This window comes from Myodes glareolus, chromosome 2 (assembly GCF_982192425.1).
Source record: "Myodes glareolus chromosome 2, mMyoGla1.1, whole genome shotgun sequence".
NCBI classification, from domain to species: domain Eukaryota; kingdom Metazoa; phylum Chordata; class Mammalia; order Rodentia; family Cricetidae; genus Myodes; species Myodes glareolus.
The window spans coordinates 136,584,719-136,607,742 of NC_142027.1; the positions used below are offsets into that span (position 1 = coordinate 136,584,719).

The following is a 23,024-nucleotide window of genomic DNA, read 5'->3' on the forward strand; positions in this document are numbered from 1 at the left end:
CTGTGCCACAGCAGCCTTGCTGACTGGTGTTCATCTCTGCTTCCTCTAGACATCGTGGCCTGATCCATGCCTATGAGTTTGCAGTGGACCAACTGGCCTTTCAGAGCTGTCTTCCTGTCTGCCGCTCTCCTTGTGACACCATGGCTGGGTACAGCTATGACCTAGCGCTGTCTTTCCCCTATGACAGTGTTTAGGCCAGCACATCCCGGAGAAGTGGGAGGGCAGTTTACAGAAGCTAGAGTTGAGGAAGCTCCACACACAGTGGGAGTTGGGGGCAGTGCTCTACCGGGTGGCCATGGCCACACAGCGTCTGCTGTTCTCCTTACACCTGGGGACATGAGCATATGCTGACAACTCCAAGTTAGCTTTCCAGGAGCAGCTCCTCCACCTCAGCCTGTGACAGGAGCTGCTCCACACTCTAGGGGCAGGGTCTCACCTCTCTGGTCTGTGTGCAGTGCTGAGGGTGGGATCCAGAGCCTCACGTGTTGGCGAGCGCTCAGAGTGGTCTCCTGACCCCACCCAGTCCAGCCCTCCTCTGTGGTTCTCACAGCCCATTACAGACCCTTACCTGTGAGGACTGCTCCATTTCACCCGCTGCTCTCTTCGGTACATCCATCCTTCCCTGGTGAGGATGGGGTTGAGGAGCTCAGTTCCTGAGCCTGACTGGCGTGGTACCTCTTCCCTCAGCACCCACAGCTCACCCGCTCTGCCTGCAGAATGTTCAGGTAGATCCACAGTGGCCAGGAGAGTCAGTCAGGAAAAGCATTTGTGTGCATAGCTCTTCAGAATCCCCGTGGACCAGGCACCAGCATGCCTGTACAGAGACCAGGCAGAGTCCTATCCCAGCAGATACTAGCCAAAAGCAGCATGGTAGAGAGGTGGGCCAGGACAGGCCACACTGGGTCTGTAGACGGCAAAAAGCCATTGGGGTGGGGGAAGCTTTGTGCTCTGGAGACCAAGGCAGTTGAAAACAAAAGGGGGGGGGCTGACCCACCTCTAGCCAGAATAATACTGAGACCAGCCCTGAGGTACTCATGGTTCTTGGTCTTGTTTCCCAGTGCGGATGAAACCTGGGTCCTCAGATGCCTGCTGGGCAAGTGAGCTCCCACTGAGACACACCTCCAACCAATATGTGGTTTTGTGTGCTCCCCTGAGACACACCTCCAACCAATATGTGCTTTTGTGGCATGAAGGTTTCCCAGCTCAAGACAGTCAGGCCTCAGACATCCACTGTCTAGCTGAAGCTGAGCCTCCTTGCAGCCCCCATCCCAGGGAGGACTTTGAAGCACACATCAGAGGGCCAGCAAGCAGCAGCTCTCTAGCTCTTGCTGGGCGGGCGCCCCCTGCTGGCCCGGTCTTGCTAGGCCTTCTCTACAGCCCGAGCACTGGAGAAACTTGTCAGCACCACGCGACCAGGAAGGACCAGGAGGCCCTTGGAGAGCTGCTGCAGAGGCCACTGGAGTGCAGACGGCACATGCACTGCCAGCAGCTGGGGGTGGCTCCTCACAGCAGCTCTGGTGGGTCCCTACTCTCAGCTAGCCTCCTGGGAGACTCCTCCCACCCCAGCAGACATATCAGAGATCTCCCCACCGGCTTCTGGGGTTGCTGCTAAGCGTCTGCTCAGAAGCCAGGAGACACCAAGACGCGTCCCTGTAGCTCGCCGTTTGCCTTATGCGCCATGTCTGCTGTTATTAAAGGTTCTGGGTAAAGGTTCTGGACTCAGTCGTGGCCTTCTTTGCTGCTCCTGGAGAGTACCAGGTGCTGACCCCTGGCCGCCCTTGAAGTCTTCCACCACCATTTATGACCCACAGCTGGGGGGGGGGCACCACGACAGCACAGAGGTCTGGGGAGAGTGTGTTTTCTTTGACTGGGCTGACTGTCCATGGAGGCCATGAGCAGCCCTGCTTCTACAGAAGCCCAGACAGCAGTTTCCATGAAATGATGTCTCGGGGACTGTGTGGGTTTCAGCTGAGCAACAGAATTACCAACCTTCCCCAGCAGTAGGGTTTCCATTCTTCCTGAACTGGAAAGCCAGCAACCCCGGGACAAAGCGCTGAGTCACCACTGTAAGCTCACAGCCCTTCCACGAGGGCGTGGCATGCCCCAGTCCACTAGTTAAATGCACATGGCCATACCACAGGCCGTTTGCTTGCAGTTGAGAACCACCTCCCCTAGTGAAGGGGCTTTCAGTTGATAACTGCCCCAAGATAGTGGCTCAGACAGGGACACCGCTCCTCATGAGCTCTTGCTTGAAGCAGCAGATGGCACAGATGGTTACCTGGCTGCTGCAGCAGGCCTGTGTGTGGTAGCAGACTTCCCCCTGGGCACTGGCCTGTGCTCAGCCTCTGATGTTGCCTCCGGCTGTGCATGAGGGAGCTTCACCCTGGAAAGGGACTCCAGCCCCCGTGCCCAGCTGAGCCTTGCTGTCACAGCTGCTCTTCCCAGGACACCCACCCCACAGCCTCACTACCCACTGCAGGGCCCTTAAAGTGCCACCATTTTCCTGGGAGGACAAGTCTGCCCCTTGCTGGCTTGCCGTCACTGGGTTGCCATCCTGCCCTAGCCGGAATTCTGAGCCCTCCTGTGATTGTTCCTACGCTAAGCCCTGCTGGCGTTTATCCAGCTGTGGCAGAGGCAGAGGTGCCAGGGAGAGTGGCCTGGTTCCAACACCAGCTCCTCAAGGTCATGGCATGCAAGGACAGCCTTTATGGCAGGGGTTTGCCAAACCCTCAAGGGGACTTGCATTTCTGCCTCTCCATCCACTCACTTGGGCCGCTTCCAGCTCAGCAGAACTTAGCCTGGTCAACTGCAGGCGGGTGGGGACGGAACCCAGAGTCAGACCAAGGGTCTACCCTCTCCATCAGCACAGCACACAGGCACGTGAACCAGAACCCAGTGGTTTTGTTCAAGTGTCGAAGAACCTGCTTCCCCAAGGGGTCAGAACTGCAGGTTCCTCTGGTCTCTCTGTCCCTTTCCCATAATTTACACGTCACAAGGCTGCAGGTATCCATAAAGCTATTTCTATGACGTTTGCATCACAGAGCATACTGGGAAGGCGACCAGAATAAGCATTTGTTTCACAAACCACCAAACAAAAACCAAAGCAACAACAAAACTTTTTATAAGTGGTGCACGGTGACTTCCACTTGTCCTACTCCCAGGAGGCTGAGACGGGAGGGTTTTAAGTTTGAAGCCCTGATTCTAGAAACAAAAGTTGGTAGCAGGGCAACAACACAGGGCTAGTTCTCGCCTGACCGCTGTAGAATATAAAGAGCCCACCAGACCTCTGCCCAGCTGAGGATCCAGCTCCACCCACAGCCCGTGGGCCTCACAGCCCCTGCTCACCGGCACCCTCAGACATCTGACTTCCGCTTCCACCTGAGGACTCAGCTCCATGCACAGCCCGTGGGCCTCACAGCCCCTGCTCACCAGCACCCTCAGACATCTGACTTCCGCTTCCACTTGGTTGGTTGCCACAGTTTCTGATGATCACTAGTGTGCTTGACAGATTGCACACACTCACCTGTCCCCAAAAAGATCTCAGTACGTACCTGCTTCACACTGCTGGTGGGGCACCTCATCTGGCTCATGTTCCCACAGGGGTGGGAGGCCTGGCTGCACTGGGGCTGGGTATCCCAGCAGTCCTGCAGGTAACAATCCACCCGCTTCCTCCCTTACCTGCAGCCCACGCAGACCACATGGCCGGGCTGTGCCCAGGGCAGTGGCCTTCAGCTCTTGTTGCTCCACGGGCAGAACCCCCACGGGGCACTAAAGGATCAGTCTGCACTCCGTGGGAGCAGGTTCATGCCAGCTCATCGTCCTTCTGCTGCCCACCTACCGCAGAGCATGCTGGGAAGAGAACGGTAGTGCCCCAGGTGAGTTCTGCAGTGGGAATGGGGCCCAGCTGAGCCTGGTCCTGGCGATTGTGAGCGAATGAGCACGCTGCCCGTGTGCCTGGAGGACCGTGCTCCCAGTGAGTCAGTCTCATTTTAATTAGCTGTTTGCATTAGCCGTGCCCAGGGCTCCAAAGACATCAGCAGGCCGTCAGCGGGTAGCACGCACAAGCACGTTTGATGCGCGTCCATCACAGCAGCATCTTCCCGACTAGAACTCCCGGTGTGGGCTGAGGGACGGCGATCCATTATTTATGAAAACATTCTACATGCATGAGCTGCCTTTGTTGAGAAGGACACAACTGAGACAAATTGGGAGTCTCGGGAAACCCGGGCCATGAGATGCCAAGGTGATGGCTGCCCACCAAGCCTGCAGGCCCTACAGAAGCCAGGAAGCCCCTGAGTTGGGGGATGGAGTGGGGAGGGCACCTTTGTAGGGTTCTCACTGGCTCTGAGCAGGGAGACAGGAGCCCCTCTGTCTGTTCCTGCCTGCTGCTTTGTCAGGTCGTGGCCAGGCGAGGCCTGCATTCAGAAGAGCAGCCCTGGTGGTGACGGGTCGTCCTGTGACCCAGCACCAGTCACAGGCCCAGTATGATCAGGCCAGTCCTGCCTGCCAGTCAGTTCAGAGCACCCGCAGATCCCCCAGCTCCTCACCCGTCACCTCTGAGGTACGACACAGTAACAACCAGCCCCATCTCCCACACACAACAGCGATCCTAACACATTCCTCTGAGCAGTCTCTGCACACCCCGTTAATTGATCACAGCACATTTTTGTTTTTAAACACGAAATGCTAATTTGAACCTCATCCTCAGCAGTAGCTTGGGGCTCCCTTTTGTGTCACCGAGTTGCCTTGCCCCCTTTGTATCTGTGAAATAGGAGAACACTTGTTGATGAGAAGACTAGCCCACCACTTAGAACCTCCGCAGACACGGGGACAGCAGCATGGACCCATAGAAGCTACTGGAGCTGGCACATCACCATGGAGACACAGCCTGCCACCAGCACGACAAGCACCCACAGGCAGAGAGGAGGCTGCTGGGGTTCCCTCAGGCATGAGTCACTGTCCCCTGGGCAGCAGCAGGATAGTTGTACTAGTAACGACAGACACCTTTATTTTACTAAACCAACAGAACTAAGATGCATGTGACAGGCCAGCAGGAGGGAAAGCATTTGCTGCAAGAACCTGATAGCTTGGGTTCGATCCCCGGAACCCATGTTAAAAAATAAAGCTGGATGTAGAACTGAGAAGAAGTTCAAGTTGAATGTGGTGGCCGACATCTGTAATCCCAGCGCTCATGTGAAGTGGGAGGCAGAGACAGAAAAGCTGCCCGGAAACCTGTGATTCATCTGGCCTGCAGCAGATAGATTGGAAGAGACCCCACCTCAACATGGTGTCCTCTGACCTCCACACATAAGCCCAGGCTCACACATCACATGGGGTCTCGTGAGACGGCTCGGTGGTTAAGAACACTTGTGCCATCATGAGAATCACAGTTTGGATCTTGGCACCCATGTAATAAGCCAGGTGCCCTCCCAGCACCTCTAACTCCAGCTCCAAAGGATCTGAGCCCCCCTTGTGCCAGCATGCATTCTCATGCATGCACACACTCACATGCACACACACACACAGCCACGTCCACCTACATGTGACAAGGAAGTGGAAAGGAAACAGGTGGGGGACAGAGTGCAGATTTACCACAGATGCCCTCTGTGGCCCTTAGGGCCTGGGGCTACACAAGTGAGACCAAGCATGCTCACAGTTGGGCTGTGAACAAGAAACCTAACTAAGCATGCCAACAGCAGCTGGTGCCAGTCTCCCAGAGTTTAGAAAGGCACCTCCCAGTGTCAACAGAGGGAACAAAGCATCCTGAAACAGGCAGACCTGGAGAGCAAACACCAGCCAGCCATGAGAGGACTCTGTTCCTCACCATGTGAGGACAGCCCACTCACAGGTGGTCTCAGCACTGGACACACTTCGGCTCTAGCAGCCCTGGGCTCACAGCTGGGTCCACGGTGTCAGGAGGAACTGTGGCAGTCCCGGCCGCAGCTGTTGACCATCAGGAGCTGGCAGCAGCCGCCAGCCATGGTGGTGCTGAGAAAGCCCCGTTACCTGCATTCCAGGTCTTCTGGAAGCCTGCCCACACAGACAGGCTTTTCCAGGCTTCCCCCGGGTGAAGACTGCAGGTGGATACCCGATCCTTCAAGGAGAAACAGATGGTGCACAAGGACCAGCAGACAGAACGTCCGTTGGTCCTTCCTCACCAATCTCTGACTGCTCCTTAGAATCAGTCTCATGTCACGAAGGATCAGATTCCTTTAAGACACGCGAGGGGCAAACAGGGATGCCAGGCTCATTAAGAAACCTTTATTGACATCATTGGAGATAAAAACAGCAGAGTCCCAGACACCACACCCCACGGAAGGATAAGTGAAGGGGCACTGACTGTTAGAGCAGCTTAGGCAAAGGGCTGAGCAAAGGGCTGCCTGCGGCCACGCCCAGCTTCCAACCACCCATCCCTTGCATGGTCAGTGGCAGAGGGCGATGGTCTCCATGTTGAGGAAGCGGATGTGCATCTTGGTCTCGATGTCGATCCCCTGCCAGATCTGGAATGGAGGGAGTGGCATCAGGGGGCGTCCAGACCAGTGCCTGACACCAGTCTGGTCCTCAGCTCTCCCACCCGCCTTCCTCTGCCACCGACTGAGTCGCTTTGCCAATGAGAAGCAGGATGGGTTCCGAGGCTATGAGCTAAGCAAGGAACAACTCCCATCTCTCTCTTCCAGTTACTCTGGCTCTGACCTTCAGGTTCTTGCTGAGATGGTCACCATGGCGAGCTAGAATGAAGTCCTGAATCCAAGTTCCTCGCTGGGTGGGCTCTTTGATCTCACCCACACATCCCAAGAGGCTCAGTTCCATGCCAGTTCCAAACCTCCTTTTCCTCAGTGCCATTCCAGGATTGCCCACCACGCCCCTCACTTTCCAGACTCAGACTGGGCTAGCCTTGCACACACTATTAGGGGTGGTTACACCGCACACTCCATTGGACAGCCATCACTAAGTAAGCCGCCAGTTTCACCACAGCTCTGTGGGAGAAGGGGTCTGCCTGCTTCCCACTTGTGTTCCGGTCGAGCAGTCTGCAGATTAACACTGTTAGGGCCTGGGCATTCAGTCCCAAGGCCACTGGCCTACAGGGCAAAGCCTTGTTCCTTCCAAGGTCACCCTCTCCCGGTTCCTTGGCATTGAGGAGGGCACAAGTGGGAAGTCAGGGTGAGAACATGGATGGAGGAACCCTACAGGCAGGTGACAGGTCCCCCTGTGGGGTCGGAGCGCCACGCTGCTCAGCTGTCACTCAGCATCTATAGAGATGCCCCTGTGGACTTCCCAGGGTGAGGTAAGCCTTGAAGCTAGGCTTCCCAGTGCCCCCTGTCCCCTGCACTGGTCCTGCGGGGACATGGAAATAGTGTTCCACTTCACACTGAGCATCCCCAATTGCTGGGAGTTTGAGGTGTGCTGAGAACGATCCCAGACTGCATGAGGAATGCAGCTAAGTTCTGGGAGGGGGCACAGAAGGGACAGAGAAGGGGAGCTATTTTCTGAAGAGCCATGGAGAAAGCACGGGTTGGCTTGTCACACTGAGACTCTTAACTCCAGCCCGGGCTGACTTTGAACTCCAGATGCCCCTGCCTCTGCCTCCCAGGAGCTAAGATTGCACTGGTGTGCCGCCTAGCCACACTCCAAGCAACTGCACCCTCTTCCTCAATATTCCTTCTGCCCCTGGAATTCTGCATTGTGTACCCGGATGAACAGATCCACCTCTAGCAGCTCTTGGCCTCCCCCACCACATACCCTGTCCAGTCTTGAGTGTGGGTAGCTGCTGACCTCTGCCTCCTTCCCTGAGAGACAGGGCTTACACTGCCTGCCTGTGGGACAGAGGGCCTGCAGCAGACCTCCCTCAGAGGGGCAGGCAGTGGTCGACCCTGACTCTGTGATCCAAACCCTAGAGGCTCCAGGTTCCCTCCGTGCACAGGCCTTGGTGGAGTTGGCTGGGTTCATAGGTCCTCCTGTGTCCCGACCTCCTGGCCCACCTCCATGCCCTGAAGGCCTTGGAGAGATGACTTTAGCATTTTCTGCTTCCTGCTTCTAACTTGGTCATCACAGCAGCCAGTCTTAACTCCCAGCCCCAGAGTGTGTTTGTGACAGGGAAGGCTGTCCACAAGATGAGTGCAGATGCCACCCCAAGAGGGAGGACAGGTGAGTGGGTGGCCCCTTAAAACTCCTATCAGGATGCACTAGGGAGGCAGGACTCAGCAACATGTTGTCTGCACCAGTCTGCTTACAGAATGCTGTGTTCATCCAGGTGCAGGAAGTTTCCAGAATCCTCCAGAATCCCTGCTGTTCTGGGAAGGGCCACCAGTGTCCCGAGGGAGAGAAGTTCACTTCTCTGATCTACCCGAGATCACGGGCCACACAGAAACACCCCCTCTCTCCACAAAGCCAAGAGAATCAGTTAACGTGGTTTCCACGGCCTTCCTAGAGAACAGCCCTGTTGGGCACCTGGGATCTGCTGACAGCTGCCACTTCACAAGGTCCTCATGATGTCCTGGAACCCCCATCCCCAGGCCCACCTGTCTTTCCCCCGGCACCCACCTTCAGAAAGTCCTCAAAGGTGATCCCCTCATACACCTGGTCTGGTTCCTGAGGACAAAATTGTACAGGGAGTGAGTGGCCAGGGTTCTGCTGAGACAGGTCGCCTCCTCCAGACACCCAGAGCACAGAGGTAGAGTTAGAAAGGGGAGTCATGTGTTCCCAGCCAAGGTCATTCTTCTGGAACCCCAAAAGTGATAGGGACTTCATCCCACTGGGGTCTCCCAGGAGTGCCAGGTGGGGAAACAGTGGACTCCTAGGCATGGGCCCTCTTTCTCAATACAGTCCACCTCCCCCTGTCCCTAAATGTCCAGCCACCAAGTCACGCCCTGCCAGCCTGGGTCCTGTCTCAGCTCCCTATACTGATAACAGAACTATTCTGGGCTAATCTACATTCACAGCCCACTGGGGGAAGGAGAAGGGAATAGAAGGCCCTCTGTGGCCACCTTCATACCAATGAGTCACCGTGATAACCAGGATACAGGGAACAGAATGTGGCTTCAACCAGGGACCTGGCATGCTTGAGAAAGCAAGTCTCCAGCTGTGTCCCTCCTACTGTAGGGACAGAAGGGATGGTAGCAGGGCTTTGCCCAGGCCAGTGGAAAACTTTTTTGTTTGTTTGTTTGTTGTTTTTTATGATGTTTTCTGAAACAAACCCTAAGAGAGTATTGACCCTTGCCCCCTGAACTACTGAACAAGTCTCCAAAACACCCAGCATCCCCTTGTGACAGCGGACACCACTGTAGACCCCCCACAGGTCCCTACTGGGTCCTCAGGCTTCCCCACATTGCCCCAGAGTCCTTCAGCAGGGCTCGGCCCTTCGTGGCTACCAGTGGTTAGCTCTTCTCGGCATAGAAAGACTAAGATGTACACTCAGCCAAGAAGAAATAGTAGCCCTACAAGTAACCCCACAAGGAGCGAGTGCCTGCAGCTCCCAACATGCGCCTGCAAGTGTTGCCAGCCCCCTCTGCCCTTTGGACAGATGTCTGCCAAGGGGAAGAAGGCCATGTCCAATCAAGGCCACCTGGTGAAACTGCATGTGGAGTCGGGCTAGGCAGATGGTGGTACAGCCTGACTTTAGCATGTTTGGGGCACCGGTTCAAATCCCAGAGCCCCCAAAATACAAGTGATCCAACACAACAGCAAAGACCCACACATGGTGTGTCTACTGGCACTGTAGGGGGGAAGCCAAGAGCGGTTCCCTACAGGGCAGGGTCCTGAGTGGGCATGGAGAGAGAGTGACCTTTCACCCTCTCCTGGTCGCCCCTGCGAGCAAGAGTCAATGTTCTTTTATGGTTTGTTTTCATAAAACATTTCATAACCGCCCCCCCCCCAGTTTTCCACTGGCCTGGGCTTGCTCTGTCCCCAGGGGCTATTCCTCTCTGTTCCTCCCGCTCAGGGAGAGAGAAGTGTCCACCCCTTCTCCAGGGCACCAGGCTCCCAGGCTGGGTGAGAGGAGCTAATAATAGACTAGCCCTGCTGTGGGGAATCCAGCAGGAGTGTGGGGCTGGCAAGGACAGAGGCTGGGAGTTGGCGAAGCCAGGATGAAGTCTAACTTAGCAGCCCCTCCTTCTCTCTCCCCACCAAGATCCCTGCACAGACACGGTCTAGAGATGGTACTTAAAGAGTCACCGCCCTAAGTCAGTAAGTGGCTCTGGAAAGACATCAAAGCAGGAATGGTGGGTGGCTCTCTGGTCTTCGGTGAGTAGTGTGGTCAGAAGCATTGATCACCATCGGATGCCAGCAGCCGCCCCGACCCACAGCTCAGCCCGAGCTGGGTCTGTGCGGATCTGGCTGATGCACACAGTGTGTGCTCCGTCATAGGCACGCATGCCAGGCTCCCTGGCGGCTCTGTCCCCACCCTCCTGGGGATCCCACCTGTGAGGCAGGCACCAGCTGCCAACAGTTTCACTACAGCAAATTAAGAGAAGTCCCCAGCTGAATGTGGAGTGGGACAGGGAGTCATTTACAGGAGAGTGTAACCAAACCAAATGGGTGTTTGGCTCTGCCCCAGTTACAAAGGGGAGCTCTGCTCTCTATCAGGTCAGGGCCCTTCCCTGAGGCGGTATACACAGAGCACAGCAGTGTTACTGGGGCCAGATAAGCACAAGCCAGGAAGGCAGCTCTGCCTCTGGGGAGTGAAGATCCTCAGGACAGGCAAGTGACACAGAGGGTGGGAGCCAGCATGGACCCATCTCCACTCCGAGGCTGTTGTCAAAACAGGTACAAGGAGGCCAGAGCTTGCTGGAAGCCTGGGCCCTGGAGGTGACATCTACCCACCCTAGTTGGTTCTGGGGCTGCTGGGCTGCACCCCACCCTGCAAGGAAAGGTCACACGTGCCACAGAATCTTTTGGGCTGAGCATCGGTTTCCCCAGTGATAGAATGAAGCAGAAACCATGAACCAGAGTGCACATCTGGCCGAGCCCCCGCTCAGTCCCTCAGCTGCCCCCCAACACCAGTGATTTTCACAGATGGCAGGTGCTGAGACCCGTGTTGAGGCCTGAGAACACCCCACTTTTCTAACTGAGGAGCCAATGCTCTCGGGACACCGTGCTCCATGCTACCCAGAGTGGTACAGAGGCCACGGTGGCACCACCCAGACTGTGAATTCTGCTTCGCTGAGTCACACAGCTCTCCAGGACAGCAGTCTCCTGAGGACAGAGAGCCTGCAGTGGGTTCCGAGCTCTGCTCCACGCCAGTCCCGGGTTAGCGTAGCGAGCCGGGCACACCTGGCTCCTGCCACTGAGACCCTCAACAACCACAGGAAAGGCGATGTGGAACTGGGTGTGGGGGCGGGAATCTGTTGGTGGACTCCTGCTCCCCGTCCTTCCCTCCCTGTACCCCTAAGGGGTGCTCACCATCTGCCCCACACACACACTGGCCGCCTCCATCATGGCTCCATCTGCAATGGATCGAGCTGACTCCTTCTCAATGTGAGGGTTTCCAGAAAGAAGTTCCTCCACCACCTGCCAGTGGGGCAGACACTTGGTGACCTTGGGATTCCGATGGTCCAGGAGGGGGAGGCGCCAGAAGCCCCGGGCAGGGCCAGGGGACCATACTTTACATTTCTATACTCTTCCAGGGTGATGCGGCCATCGCTGTCCGAGTCGTACATATGGAACAGAACTGTGGGCAGCAGAGAAGGGAGCAGCCCTTTAGGCAGAGGCAGGCGTGGAGCCTGTGTCCCCTTCTCCCCGGGGTCCTGCTCTGAGGCACTGTGGGAAGGTCTGGACCACAAAGCCTTAGAACAGAAGGGCACCCACGGACCTAACTGCTCTCTTCCTAGGGGGATGCCTCGAACCAGCGACTTCTCTTAAGCCTCAGTTTCCAACCTATAAAATGGGTGTTGGAGGCATCGCCTGCCACTACGCCTACACTTCAGACATGTACCAGGACTGGACACCTCACAAGCACATAGCCAATTGGGTGTTATCTTAAAATGCCAGGTCCCAAGCCACACTGCCCATGTCCTGATTGCTGGCTGGTCCTAGGTGGATCCTGAGGGTGGCAGAAGATTAGTAGGGAGGGCCTGGCTGCCTCTCTTAGCCTTGGCAGCAGCCCCACGAAAAGGAGGTGCCGAGTGGGTGATCCCCGCCACCCCAGCACTCCTCCACACTCTGCTCTGGTATCTACCAGGAACCAAATGCCTAGAACCATCCGAGTATTTCCTGGTCACGGTGTCCTAGCCTGACCCTGTGAGAACAGGGCTGTCATGGTCCATTTCACAGGTCCCATACATGTTAAGACAGGGGTCCTGAACCAGTTCAGACCTGTCTTCTTCTGGTTTCACTATTCTCACCCTAGCCCATAGAGCAGTCTGGCGGACTCTGGGCATCTCCTGAGCAGTGATACAGGAGCCCAGGAGAACCCAGCGTGGTTGTTCCCACCCGCCCCTCACGTGCACGCCAGGGCTAAACATAGCTGAGTACTTGGAGCCTGAGGAAGTGGGGAAGGCCCTCAGGAGCCATGGGAAAGATGGCAGTGGTGGAAGGGGACAGTGACTCCTGAGGTCCTTCCCCAGTCCAGCCAGGATGGCCACTAGATGCTCCCCAGAGCTGGAGACCTACAGAGGAACCTCAGGAGAAGGCTGTCAGACTATGCTCACAGCAGGCCATGAGGGAGCAGTGTGGGACCCCAGACTCGGGCTCCCCAGCCCCAGATGTGAGGCTCTGTCTGCAGCACAGTTCTCAGCCTCAGCCACCCGTGTTCACAGTCAGCACCCGTGCCTGGGTTCAGGGTCACACAGCTAAGCCCAGGCTGTAAATAAAACCTCGTGTCTCTTTAAAGTACATCACCCCACAGCCCCCTACCCTGCCTGTCCCCCAAAGCCGGAAGCTGCTGAACTCTTATGAGGCCACACCAACGCTGCTGTTTAGAGCCTGACGGTGTAAGGGCACAGGCTGCGTCCCCTGCTGTCCCCCTCCTTCCCACCCATGGCCTAGCCTCCCGCTCTTGGTGATTCCCGCGTTCTGAGGACCCAGCACACACATTTCAGCTTCTCCTTCCGGGACAGTTCCACTTGCTCCTCGCCCAGGGTGGTGTCGATGGGCCGGAAGTAAGACATGATGGTCAGGAAGTCCTCAAAGTTGATCTCGTCAGCCAGGCCACTGGATCCCTTGCGCAGGTTCCTAAGGGGGCAGCAGGGGAGAGAGGACCTCAGGACATAGAAAATATCTCTTGAGATGACTTAGTGGATAAAGGTGCCTGCGGTCAAATCTGCTGACCTGAATCCAAGCCATAGGACCCACGTGGTGACCCCTGTCAACTTTCTTCTGATCTCTACATGTACAGAGTTCTGTGGTGTGCACACACACATGCACATACATGCACACACACACTTGTAAGCTCATGATGACATGGCCCTCTGCATACGTGTTCCCAAGCATCTTCTCCCGAGTTGCCTGCCACAGCCCCCCTTGCAGGGTTCAAGCTTCACTAACTAGGCCCCAGCCTAGCTCAGTTACTTCCCAGTAACACCATCAAATGACAGACCCCTCAGTTGAGAGGTCAGAGCCCTCATCATCCACCAGCTGGGACAGAGCCGTGTCTTCAGCTGTGAGCCTGTGAGGTATACCTCCTGCCCTTAGCCTTGGCCACATGTGAGAGGAGGAGCTGACTCTGGCCTTCTGGCCCCCAGAAGCCATGAGGAGTCAATGCTGGGCTTGGGACTGGAGACAGATCCCAGGGGGAGAGCGCCTGGGTTCCTTCCATCCCAGAGTCATAGGTAAAATGTATAAATTGGGTTCAGTATGTGAAGTGCCTGCCAGGCAAGCATGGCTGCATTTGAGTGTAACCCCACTTCTGGGGAGGTGGAGGCAGGAGGATCCCTGGAGTTCCCTTGGCCAGCTGGCCTAGCCATATTGGCAAGGTCTAGACCAGTGAGTAGCCCTGTCTCAAAGCAAGGACAGTGCCTGAGAATACCAGCTAAAGTTGTCTTCTGGCCTTCACATGCACATACACATACATGTACACCTGCATATCCAGATGTGCACATATACATACATATATACCTGCATACATGAACATGTCCACATACATATACTTGTAACCTGTGTACACAACATGTGCAAATATACATACATGTATACCTGCATGCATGAACATGTTTGCATATATACATGCACACCTATGCACACAAACATGCACGGATACATACATGTGCACCTGCATACATGAATATACGCAGACACATATATGTACACCTGCATATATGAACATGCGCACACATGCAAATGTAAATAAACAAAACCCAAAGTACCTGCTATCTTTGGACTCATTTGTTACACAGTCATTGCTGGCAATGACTAACCCAGAAGTGGAGTCAGGAGAGCTGTCCAGTGTCAACCAGTGTTGTGGGAAATTTGTACACTGTGTGTAGGTGCACTGCTGTGATTGGTGTAATGAAAAGCTGGATGGCCAATAGCTAGGCAGGATTTCCAGGGAGAGAGAGAAGGAGACATCTAGGAAGCAGCGTGGGCAGTACTGAGAGATGAGGTAATGAGCCACACAGCAAAACGTAGATTAAAATGAATGGGTTTATTTAAGTTACAAGAGCTGGTGGGACATGCCTAAGCTATAGGCAGAGCTTTCATAATTAATAAGAAAGCTCTGTGTCAGGATTTGGGAGCTGTTGGGTGGTACAGAGGTGGCCCACCTCAGCCTGCCTGGGGAGGGAGCGCACCTGTTGTCGAAGAAGGCACGGACGATTTTGGATCGGATTGGGTTGAGCTCCAGGTCAGGAACATTGTTGAAGTTCTCCTTGCTGTATTCCAGGACGCCCAGGAGAGAAAGTCACAAAAGCAGAGTCATCAGTGGCATGGGACACGGGCAGGCTGGTGTCACTTCATCCCCAACAGCCCCACTCTCTCCTCAGGCCTTCTGCCTACAGACTGGGTGAGGTGGGGGAACTGAGGGAGCCTGTCACTTGGAAGAACCTGAAAGGTAGGTGGGACCCTCACACTCAGGCTGCAGAGACAGGGTCTGCAGGGTCCAGGCAGGGAAGCCTCCAGGTGGCTTATCTGGGCTCCCAGCAGTAAGACACTGGCCCAGAGGGCCTCAAGGTAATGGACTGTCTGAGCATTCCGTGGCCTGGCACCTCCTAGCATGTGCCGAAGAGAAACAAGCACACAGGCAGTCTCCACAGGAACACAGGAGAATCAAAGAGGGCCAATCGAATGCCTGCTCCCAGGTAAGGGGGTGCCTGTCCACACAGGGAAATACTGTGCAGCCAAGAGGAGACCTGGGCACTGACACCTCCTACAGGAGGGTGAACCCTGACACTGATGTTGCTGGAAAGGCACCAGCAGAGAAAGGCCACGATTCCAATAAAATGATGTGTCTAGAACAGACTGAGTCCATGTGGCAAAAAGCAGGAGAGGGGTGGCCCAGGGCTGAGAGAGCCAGATGACCCCTAAGGGGACGGGTTTCTCTTGGGTGACAAAAATTCTGGATACACAACTCAAGAGAGACGCCAGCACTGCCGTGCATATTAACCACTGAGCTGCAAGGTGTGGGCTTCACTTCAATAAAGACATGAAACCCACCCACCGGCAGCTACAGGCCTGGGCGGGGTGCAGGCGCAGGGCCCAAGTGCCTGCCCTGCCTCACAGGGGGGACCCCAACCTCCGTTGAGGTTGCCTGTGCCTGTTCCATGACAGTGACCTTTCAAGGGACCTAGGGGACAAGAAAGAATGCTCAGGATGGGGAAGGGTCGGCTGATTAAAGCACACACACACACATGAGCACACCTGCACATACACACACACACACCTGAGGACATTAGTAGGGGTTGTGACACTGGAATAGACTGGGGTTGGCAGCTGAGGCTGTTTGAGTTGGGAGGTTCCACAAACAGTCCCTTGTCCCATCCTGGCTTCCCCTGTCAGGAGAGGGGCCTCAGGCTGCAGACACAAGCAGAAGCAGATGACCGGATCTCTCCTGTTCTCACCACCCCTGGGTGACTTCCTGCCCCTCCCTCGTGGCTGGACTGGTGGCATCTAGCCAAACAGAAGCTGGTTGTTGGGCGCAGTCACCTTTTACATTTACCAGAGCCCAGTTTGGAAGGACACGCTCAGGAGAGCTGTTCTGGAGTGATGGGTGCCACTATACGATCCAAAGAATAGATCTGGGGCAGAATGAGTTCAAAGAAATGGAAGGGCTGGGGAGACGGCCGAGCAGGAAAAGGCGCGTGTGTGCAAGTTCAGAGATCTGAGTTCAATTCCCAGAACCCACAGAAATGTGGAAGGACAGAACTGACTCCACAAAGTTGTGTGGACACACAATAACACTTTTCAAAAGGGAAGGAGTTCAGTGGGTCCGGGGTCCAACCTGCAGTCCCAGGCACTCGGGAAGTAGTGGAGTGGTGGCGCCTGCCTGGGATCCTAGCCGAGGAGGCTGAGGCAGGCGGAACACAAGTTCAAGGCTGCACAGACTGCCTGCTGAGAACCTAACCAAACAAGGGAACAGACGCAAGGACAGACACAGGCTGCCACTGAGCCTCAAGAACACCACACTCAGGAGGGAAGCCAGCACAGAGTCTGTTTTCCAGGGTGATGGGGGTGGGTGTGTTTCTGGGCTGCTTAAAGTGCCGGCACAGCTTAAATGGCTGGATCGTACATGGGAACAGGTTCTCCCCAAAAACCACTGGAAACTTTCCCCTGCTTTCATTAAAACAACACAACCGCCATTCCCACAGAGGGAATTTCCACACAAGATAACGGCTAGCTGCCCTTGCAGCAGGCAACCCAGAGAGGACACAGGGAGCCTGGGGCCAGACACACAAGGGCTCTGTCCCCGCCCCCGTGCAACCACAGAAGGAAGCAAGAGAAACCAGAACCCTGGACAGAAGGCACCATGGAGGATCAGATCATCAGAGTCCCCGCCCCACACCTTGCAGGCCACGGCTCAGATGACAGTCACAGTGGCTGTGTGAGCGGTGAGGCCCGTGGTGTGTACTTCACTTGGGGGAGACCCAACCGGGACTCCGGTGATTCCCTGAAGTAACAGGTGACACATTGAGAGAGCCAGTCCCCTGCCCAGGCTCACCCAGCTGTGGGGAGTCACACTGGAGCCCAGGCAGAACAAAGCCACGCTCACACCCCTGGTACTGTCCTGCCCATGCTCCTTGCTCTCCATCTCTACAGGTGCCTACCAGACCCACACTCCTATCCCACCCATGCCTCACCTCAGGCCCTGCTTCTGGGGGGATCAGTCTGCTCCTCTGTGAGATGGGTGCAAACTTAACGCTTCTCTCTGCACCAGTGTGATGGGCTAGAGTACAGAGAAATGGCTGCTGACCCAAGCTCCACCCTCTGCAGCATGTGGTCTTGGGAGAGGGGGTGCCACCCCCACCCTAGCCTCTGATGCCGCAGCTGTAAGCTGGGGATTGTGGGAATGCTGAGGACACTGGGATGGGGGTGTCACACATGAACATGGTGGAGCAATGGTGATCATATTAGTGACAGCCACAGGGCAGCTCTCCCAAGGAGGAAGGTCCCACCCCCACGACAATACCATGGAGGGCAGGTACTTAGCCCATTTCCGAGACAAAGAAGGCAGAGAGAAGAACCAGCTTCCGAGTCAGGAGTGGCGGCACCTGTCATCCCAGTACTCAGGAAGCTGAGGCAAGAGGATTGAGATTGAGGCCAGCCCTACACAGCTTGGCAACCACCACCCCATCTCAAGGGAGAAAAAAAGCTGGGGTGTAGCTCAGTATAGGGCACTTGTTGGAGGCCCCCAAAAGGGGGGGGGAGGAGAGAAAAGGAAAGCAGAGACAGAGGCTACCATCTAGCTGTGACCTCGGCCTTGGTCCGGAAGCAGTCACTCACAAGAAGCAGGTTTGACCATCTGGTACCCAGAGACCCCTGACTTCTGCTACCCCCCACTCTGACAAAAAAAGGCAAGTCTTGGGGCTCGAGCTGGGCCAGGCCAAGCCGAGCGGCCTCAGGGTCTCTGTCTCATGCCCAGCAGGTCCTCACTGAGCTAACCGCAAGGGCTCAGCCCCACCCTGGGGCCCTGGATGCTCTCAGGCCACTGCCCTGGGGACTGAGCTGACCAACTTGCCATCTGCGCTGGTGACCAGCAAGGAGAAGGGCCACAGGAAACCCGAAGAGACACCCACCTTCCGTGGGTCCTCTTGCAGCTTGAAGCCCCAGGGTATCTTACATCATCTCCCCCAAGTTCTGAAGGGCCCTCCCCATGTCATACTTACAAGCAGTGTCAGTGATGGGTCCACTTTCACTGACAAGAGCATGGGGCCCACAGTGGCCACATTGCAAGCGGCAGTCACACAGCTAGCCAGAAGTGCTCCGGCCCCGGGGGGCACCCCCTCCCACTTCCTCCAGGCTGCACTTTTAGACTTTGCAGAGAATTGGAGCTCTGTGGGCACCCACTCTTGCCCAGTTCCAGTCTGCGCTCCTCTAACCCCTCCTCAGGAGTCACAAAGAGGGTAGGAAAATCTTCAAGCCCACAAAGGACACACGAAGCTAAGAAAACCACCGAGGGCGGGGCTGGCCTCTTGTGCACACCCAGTGCTGTGGGCTAGTTTCCGGTGGCCTCAGAGGCCCAGCTCAGCTCCCAAGGTCGCTCTGCTAGGCCTCAGAGCAGAGCTCAGAGTGAACGCACAGAATGTACAATTAGCCCACACTGGGGAAACTGAGGCCTCACAGGAACTCCTCAGGGAAAGGACTGTGTCTTCCCAGGCAATGCTGGATGCAGAAGCCGAGGATGGGAGAGGACGCTGGGGTTGACACTGACTAGGATGGGCAGAGACACAGATGGCAGGACAGCAATCCCGGACTCTGGGAAGAACTGTGCACTTTCTGATGGACCAAAAGCAAGACAGAGAGGCAGACACACACCACAGGGCAGCTCCGGGTGGGGCAGGAGGGGTCAGCAAAAGACAGGCCCCATTCACTGTGACTAAGGGACAGCTGGAGGGGTGAAGGGTGTGCCGTGGGACACCCAGTGGGTGGGCAGCTGCAGTTTGCTGTGGCATTTGAGCTGAGGCCCTGGTCAGGGACACCCCGTGAAGGAAGCATCTCAAGGCATGACCTCTCCAGGGAAGCTGGGGCTGAGGGCCTCGCCTGACAACCCAGCTGGAGGCTGCTCTCCGCACTACAGTCCCAAGGAACCTGACTGGTCACGCAGCTCATGATACACACTAGGTTGGTTTAGATGCCATAAGCTTCCTGGAGAGTCCCTGGACGCCGGCTGTGTGAGCACCTACATGGGATTGGAGGTGACTGTTAACTTTGCTAAGAGCCAGGGTTCTGTGTGCCTACAGCATGGGAACCCCTCAACACCTTACAACTTGACCTCCCCCTTGGATCCCAAACTCACCTCCATGCAGACGGAATTTCTGTGGTGCTCCCTCCCCCACAGGACTCAGGACTCCTACACCCTCCAAGCAGATCAGCCAGGCTCTGCCCCACGTCTCAGGTGGGGTGCAACAACCTGGCCCATTTGCCAGATGTCTGGGAACCAGCTGTGCACATCTGAGAGCTTCATGCTCAGACCTAAGCTAAAGAAGCAGACTGCTTTATGCAGAAGGCTGACTCTGAGAGAGGGAGAAAGAGAAAGAGGGAGGGAGGGAGGGAGGGAAGAAAGGAGGGAGGGAGGGATGGAGAGCTGGTCCAAAGGCACATAGCCAAAGCTTGGGTTTGTCTCCCAAGTTTCTCGCCTGACCCTGAGTCTGAAGAGGTGGAATTTGATCCAAGGTCTCTCCCCAGGTAAAGCTGTGTCTGACCCGAGAGCCGACTCCTCTATTCTAGGCAAGGCAAAGTTTGTTTCTGGCTCCTAGTCGTGGCAATTGGCTCAGGCTCAGGCACCTGACCCAGTGAGGAGCCAGGAAATTTCATGGGGTACACAGGTTGTTTCTCTGGGCTTCTCTGCTCAGATTAACCTGTCTTGATAGAGTGTAGAGCAAATTAAATTGAATCCAGAGACCACAGAACCCGAGACCATGGGAACATTCTGGACACCGCGCTAGGATAATAACGTGCCTTTGTGTAGCAGGCAAGAAAACGTAGATGCGTACACGGCTCCCTCCGAGGGCAAAATGAAGCCATCTATGAAGGAAGCTTTCCTGGGGCCTGTGTGAGGCTTGCATCAGTGTTCCAACGATGTCACCCTGAGATCCCACGCATATTTTAGGACCCTGCTCTCTACTAGGAAGTTTGTGACAGAAGACTCTTCACTTCACAGGGTTTGTGGCTCCCACCTGTCATTTCAGCTTCTTCACAGGCAGGAATGATAGCAAGCCCAGGACCAGCCTGGGCTACAGAGGGAGCCCAAGGCCAGCCTGGGCTACAGAAGGAGCCCAAGGCCAGCCTGGGCTACAGAGGGAGCCCAAGGCCAGCCTGGGCTACAGAGGGAGCCCAAGGCCAGCCTGGTCAATTTAGACACAACTACGGGGAAAAGGGAAAAGCAAAGAGGGCTGGGGCTGTATGCCATGGTGATGCCCCTCCCTAGCAATGTGTGTGGCAGTGTTCCTCCCCAGTACAAAGGAATGAAGTCACCGTGGAAAACATCACCTTCCCTAACAGAAAGTGGACACCGCCACCTACCTCATCTTGTCCAAGACTGGAATGACAGAGAGGAAGAGAAGTCCAGAGACAGGCTCATCAGGGCCATGCCAACGCCCCAGCCCACAGCTCTATCAACTCCAGCACCAGGGAGGATCCAGCAGGAGGCACTCAATGAGTGTGTGTGTGTGTGTGTGTGTGTGTGTGTGTGTGTGTGTGCGCGCGCACGCAATTTGGGGAGACTTCAGGACAAGTCCAGGTCACACACTACAGAAAGCCATTGGGCAGGGCCGGGTGGCTGATGCACTGTCTCCTTCCCCTCCCTGGCTTCCCCTACAGGTTTCTGTCAGAACAGAATGGGCCCCTTCCTCCCTCCACAGCTTGTCTTAGAAAAACCCAGGAAAAATTTGTATGTGAGGTTTGCTTCAGAAACTGGGACTGGCCTCGGGGTCAGCCTGCCCAGAGCCACACGGACTTGGGGAGAAGAGATAACGGGCAGGAAATGACTGCCAGACCTGCCGGCTGTGCATCTTACCGGATGGTGGGCTGGTCCCCACTCAGCTGCTTGAACCTCCGGTGCAGTTGTTCGATTTGGTCCGAGGAGACTGGGAAGGGAGAAGGGGAAATGGGAGAAAGAAAAGAAAATGAGAGCTAGCGAGAGATCCTTGACACTGAACTTGAGGTGATCGGAGGCTGAGGCATTCTTTGGCCCCCTCCTCGCTCACCACTGCCGTCCCTCTTGGGACGCCCCCTTGGCCACACTGAACCACGGCTGAGAGACAGAAGAATCTCCCGCTCTGCCTGCTGGGGCTGTCACCTATTCCCTTAGCAAGAGCGTGGCTGTTTGTGAGTGACAGCCCCTGATGTGGGCCAGACCAGCCACTCCCCCAGGTGTTGTCCCACGAAAGAATTTGTACCTGCTTATTTGCCCACCCTACCCCACCCCTGCCATCTTGTCCGTATCTGCCTGTGCGGCTTGACTTGGCTTGGAGAAGGCAGGGTGGGCAGAGCGGAAAGAGAAGGGAGAAGGTGGGCCTCAATGAGAGAGAGAGTCTCCAGGACACACAATGCCCCTGGGCCAGAGAGAGTGGTGACTGACCAGAGGGAGTCCATACGATCATCTCTGACTTTCCTCTGGCCAGCTGCCACTCAGAAGGTTGCAGACCACAGCACTAGCAATTGGGAGATCTAGAATGCAATCCAAAGCACACCCTTCACATGGGCCGTCTGCACACCCCAGACCCTTGATGCTCAGGGTCTTCAATCTCCTGGGGACCATGTCCAGTTCAGGCCAAACTTGCCAGTGCAGTGACCAGGTTGGAGACCTGCCGTACCCACCTGCATTGCCTCATCTCTCCCCTCCCCTCCCCCGCCTCACCTCTCATTCTAAAGCTGTGAGTACCTGAGCCCTAAGGACCCTCCACCCCCTACCCCACCTCAGGCTCAAGCCTTGGTTTATTCAAGAATCCACCACTCTGAGTCTGAAGCATCCACAGCAGCTGCTGCTCACCAGGGAAGACTAGGGAAGGCTGCCAACCTGGGCCAGGCACTACTCCAGGCATTCGCTCATCCATCCCACGCAGCACAGGCAGGCAGGGCTGCAACCCCACACTGCACATGTAGTCACGGTCGATTGCAAAGACTGATATCCAGGACAACCGCTACCTTTCTCGAGAAAAACACAGCCGTGTAGAGAGCAAGCAAACTGACCAGGGTAGGCAGCAGAAAGGAAGAAGCACACAACATGCTTGTGACCTTGTGGCTGGGCTGTGGGATCGTTGTAAACCGGAAACCACCCATGGCAGGACAGCCAATGTACAAAAGGACCATGCAGCCTACTGATGGGACCGCATACAAGAATGAAACCAGGCACCATATGTAACACAGAACCAAGGGAGCCAGGCATGAAAAGGCATGTGTGTCACGATTTCACCTGGGCAAGGCTCATACTCAGGAAACACTTGACCACATACCGTGTTAGCTGTGTTATCTGTCAGGGCAGTAGCTGCCCCAGGAGGCAAAATAGCATGAATGAAGTGTGGGGAGGGTCCTGGAGGCAGAGAATATTCTATGCCTTGATGTGGGCCCAGGTGATAGAGTGGTCTCCTTAGAAGGCGTGGAGCTCCATTCTTATGGGTGAAGAACTTTTTTTTAATTTATTTTTATTTTTTCGAGATAGGCTCTCCTGTAGCCCAGGAGATTTAAGCTAGCCTTCAATTTACTACGTAGCAAAAGATGACCTTGAATTCCTGGTCCCCCTGCCTCCACTTCCTGAGCACAGGGATTACAAGTGTGCGCCACCACACCCAAGTTATTAGGAGCTGGGGGCAGAACCCAGAGCTCTGGGAGTCTTAGGTGAACATTCTACCCACTGAGCGACACTCCCAGCCCAGGGGTGCGATGCCTTCGAATCCCTGTAATTACACACACGCACGCGCACACAAAAGTCACCAACTCCAGTA

At 55.7% G+C, this 23,024-nt stretch overlaps 2 protein-coding genes across 5 annotated transcripts in view; one reads left to right on the plus strand and one right to left on the minus strand.

Moving 5' to 3' along the window:
- Positions 1-1,718, plus strand: part of Fbxw8 (F-box and WD repeat domain containing 8) — a 99,371-nt gene extending 97,653 nt beyond the window's left edge. The window contains exon 11 of the mRNA XM_085681279.2: positions 50-1,718. Within this exon, the coding sequence (XP_085537405.1) occupies positions 50-194 (145 nt within the window). The 3' untranslated portion in view covers positions 195-1,718. The remainder of the gene's footprint in view (positions 1-49) is intronic.
- Positions 1,719-6,239: 4,521 nt separating this feature from the next.
- The window catches only part of Tesc (tescalcin), a 30,915-nt gene continuing 14,130 nt past the window's right edge, over positions 6,240-23,024 (minus strand). Inside the window, exons 1-8 of one of the 4 annotated variants that reach the window (XM_048422688.3) lie at positions 22,073-22,151; positions 21,098-21,167; positions 14,721-14,801; positions 13,028-13,167; positions 11,604-11,665; positions 11,398-11,505; positions 8,542-8,589; positions 6,240-6,500 (exon numbers count right to left, since the gene is read on the minus strand). In XM_048422688.3, the coding sequence (XP_048278645.3) occupies positions 6,423-6,500; positions 8,542-8,589; positions 11,398-11,505; positions 11,604-11,665; positions 13,028-13,167; positions 14,721-14,801; positions 21,098-21,167; positions 22,073-22,136 (651 nt within the window). In that variant the 5' untranslated portion in view covers positions 22,137-22,151 and the 3' untranslated portion in view covers positions 6,240-6,422. Of the gene's footprint in view, positions 6,501-8,541; positions 8,590-11,397; positions 11,506-11,603; positions 11,666-13,027; positions 13,168-14,720; positions 14,802-15,808; positions 15,927-21,097; positions 21,168-22,072; positions 22,152-23,024 lie in introns of those variants that run through there. The other 3 variants (XM_085681295.2, XM_085681299.2, XM_085681301.2) reach the window with 3 other exon arrangements.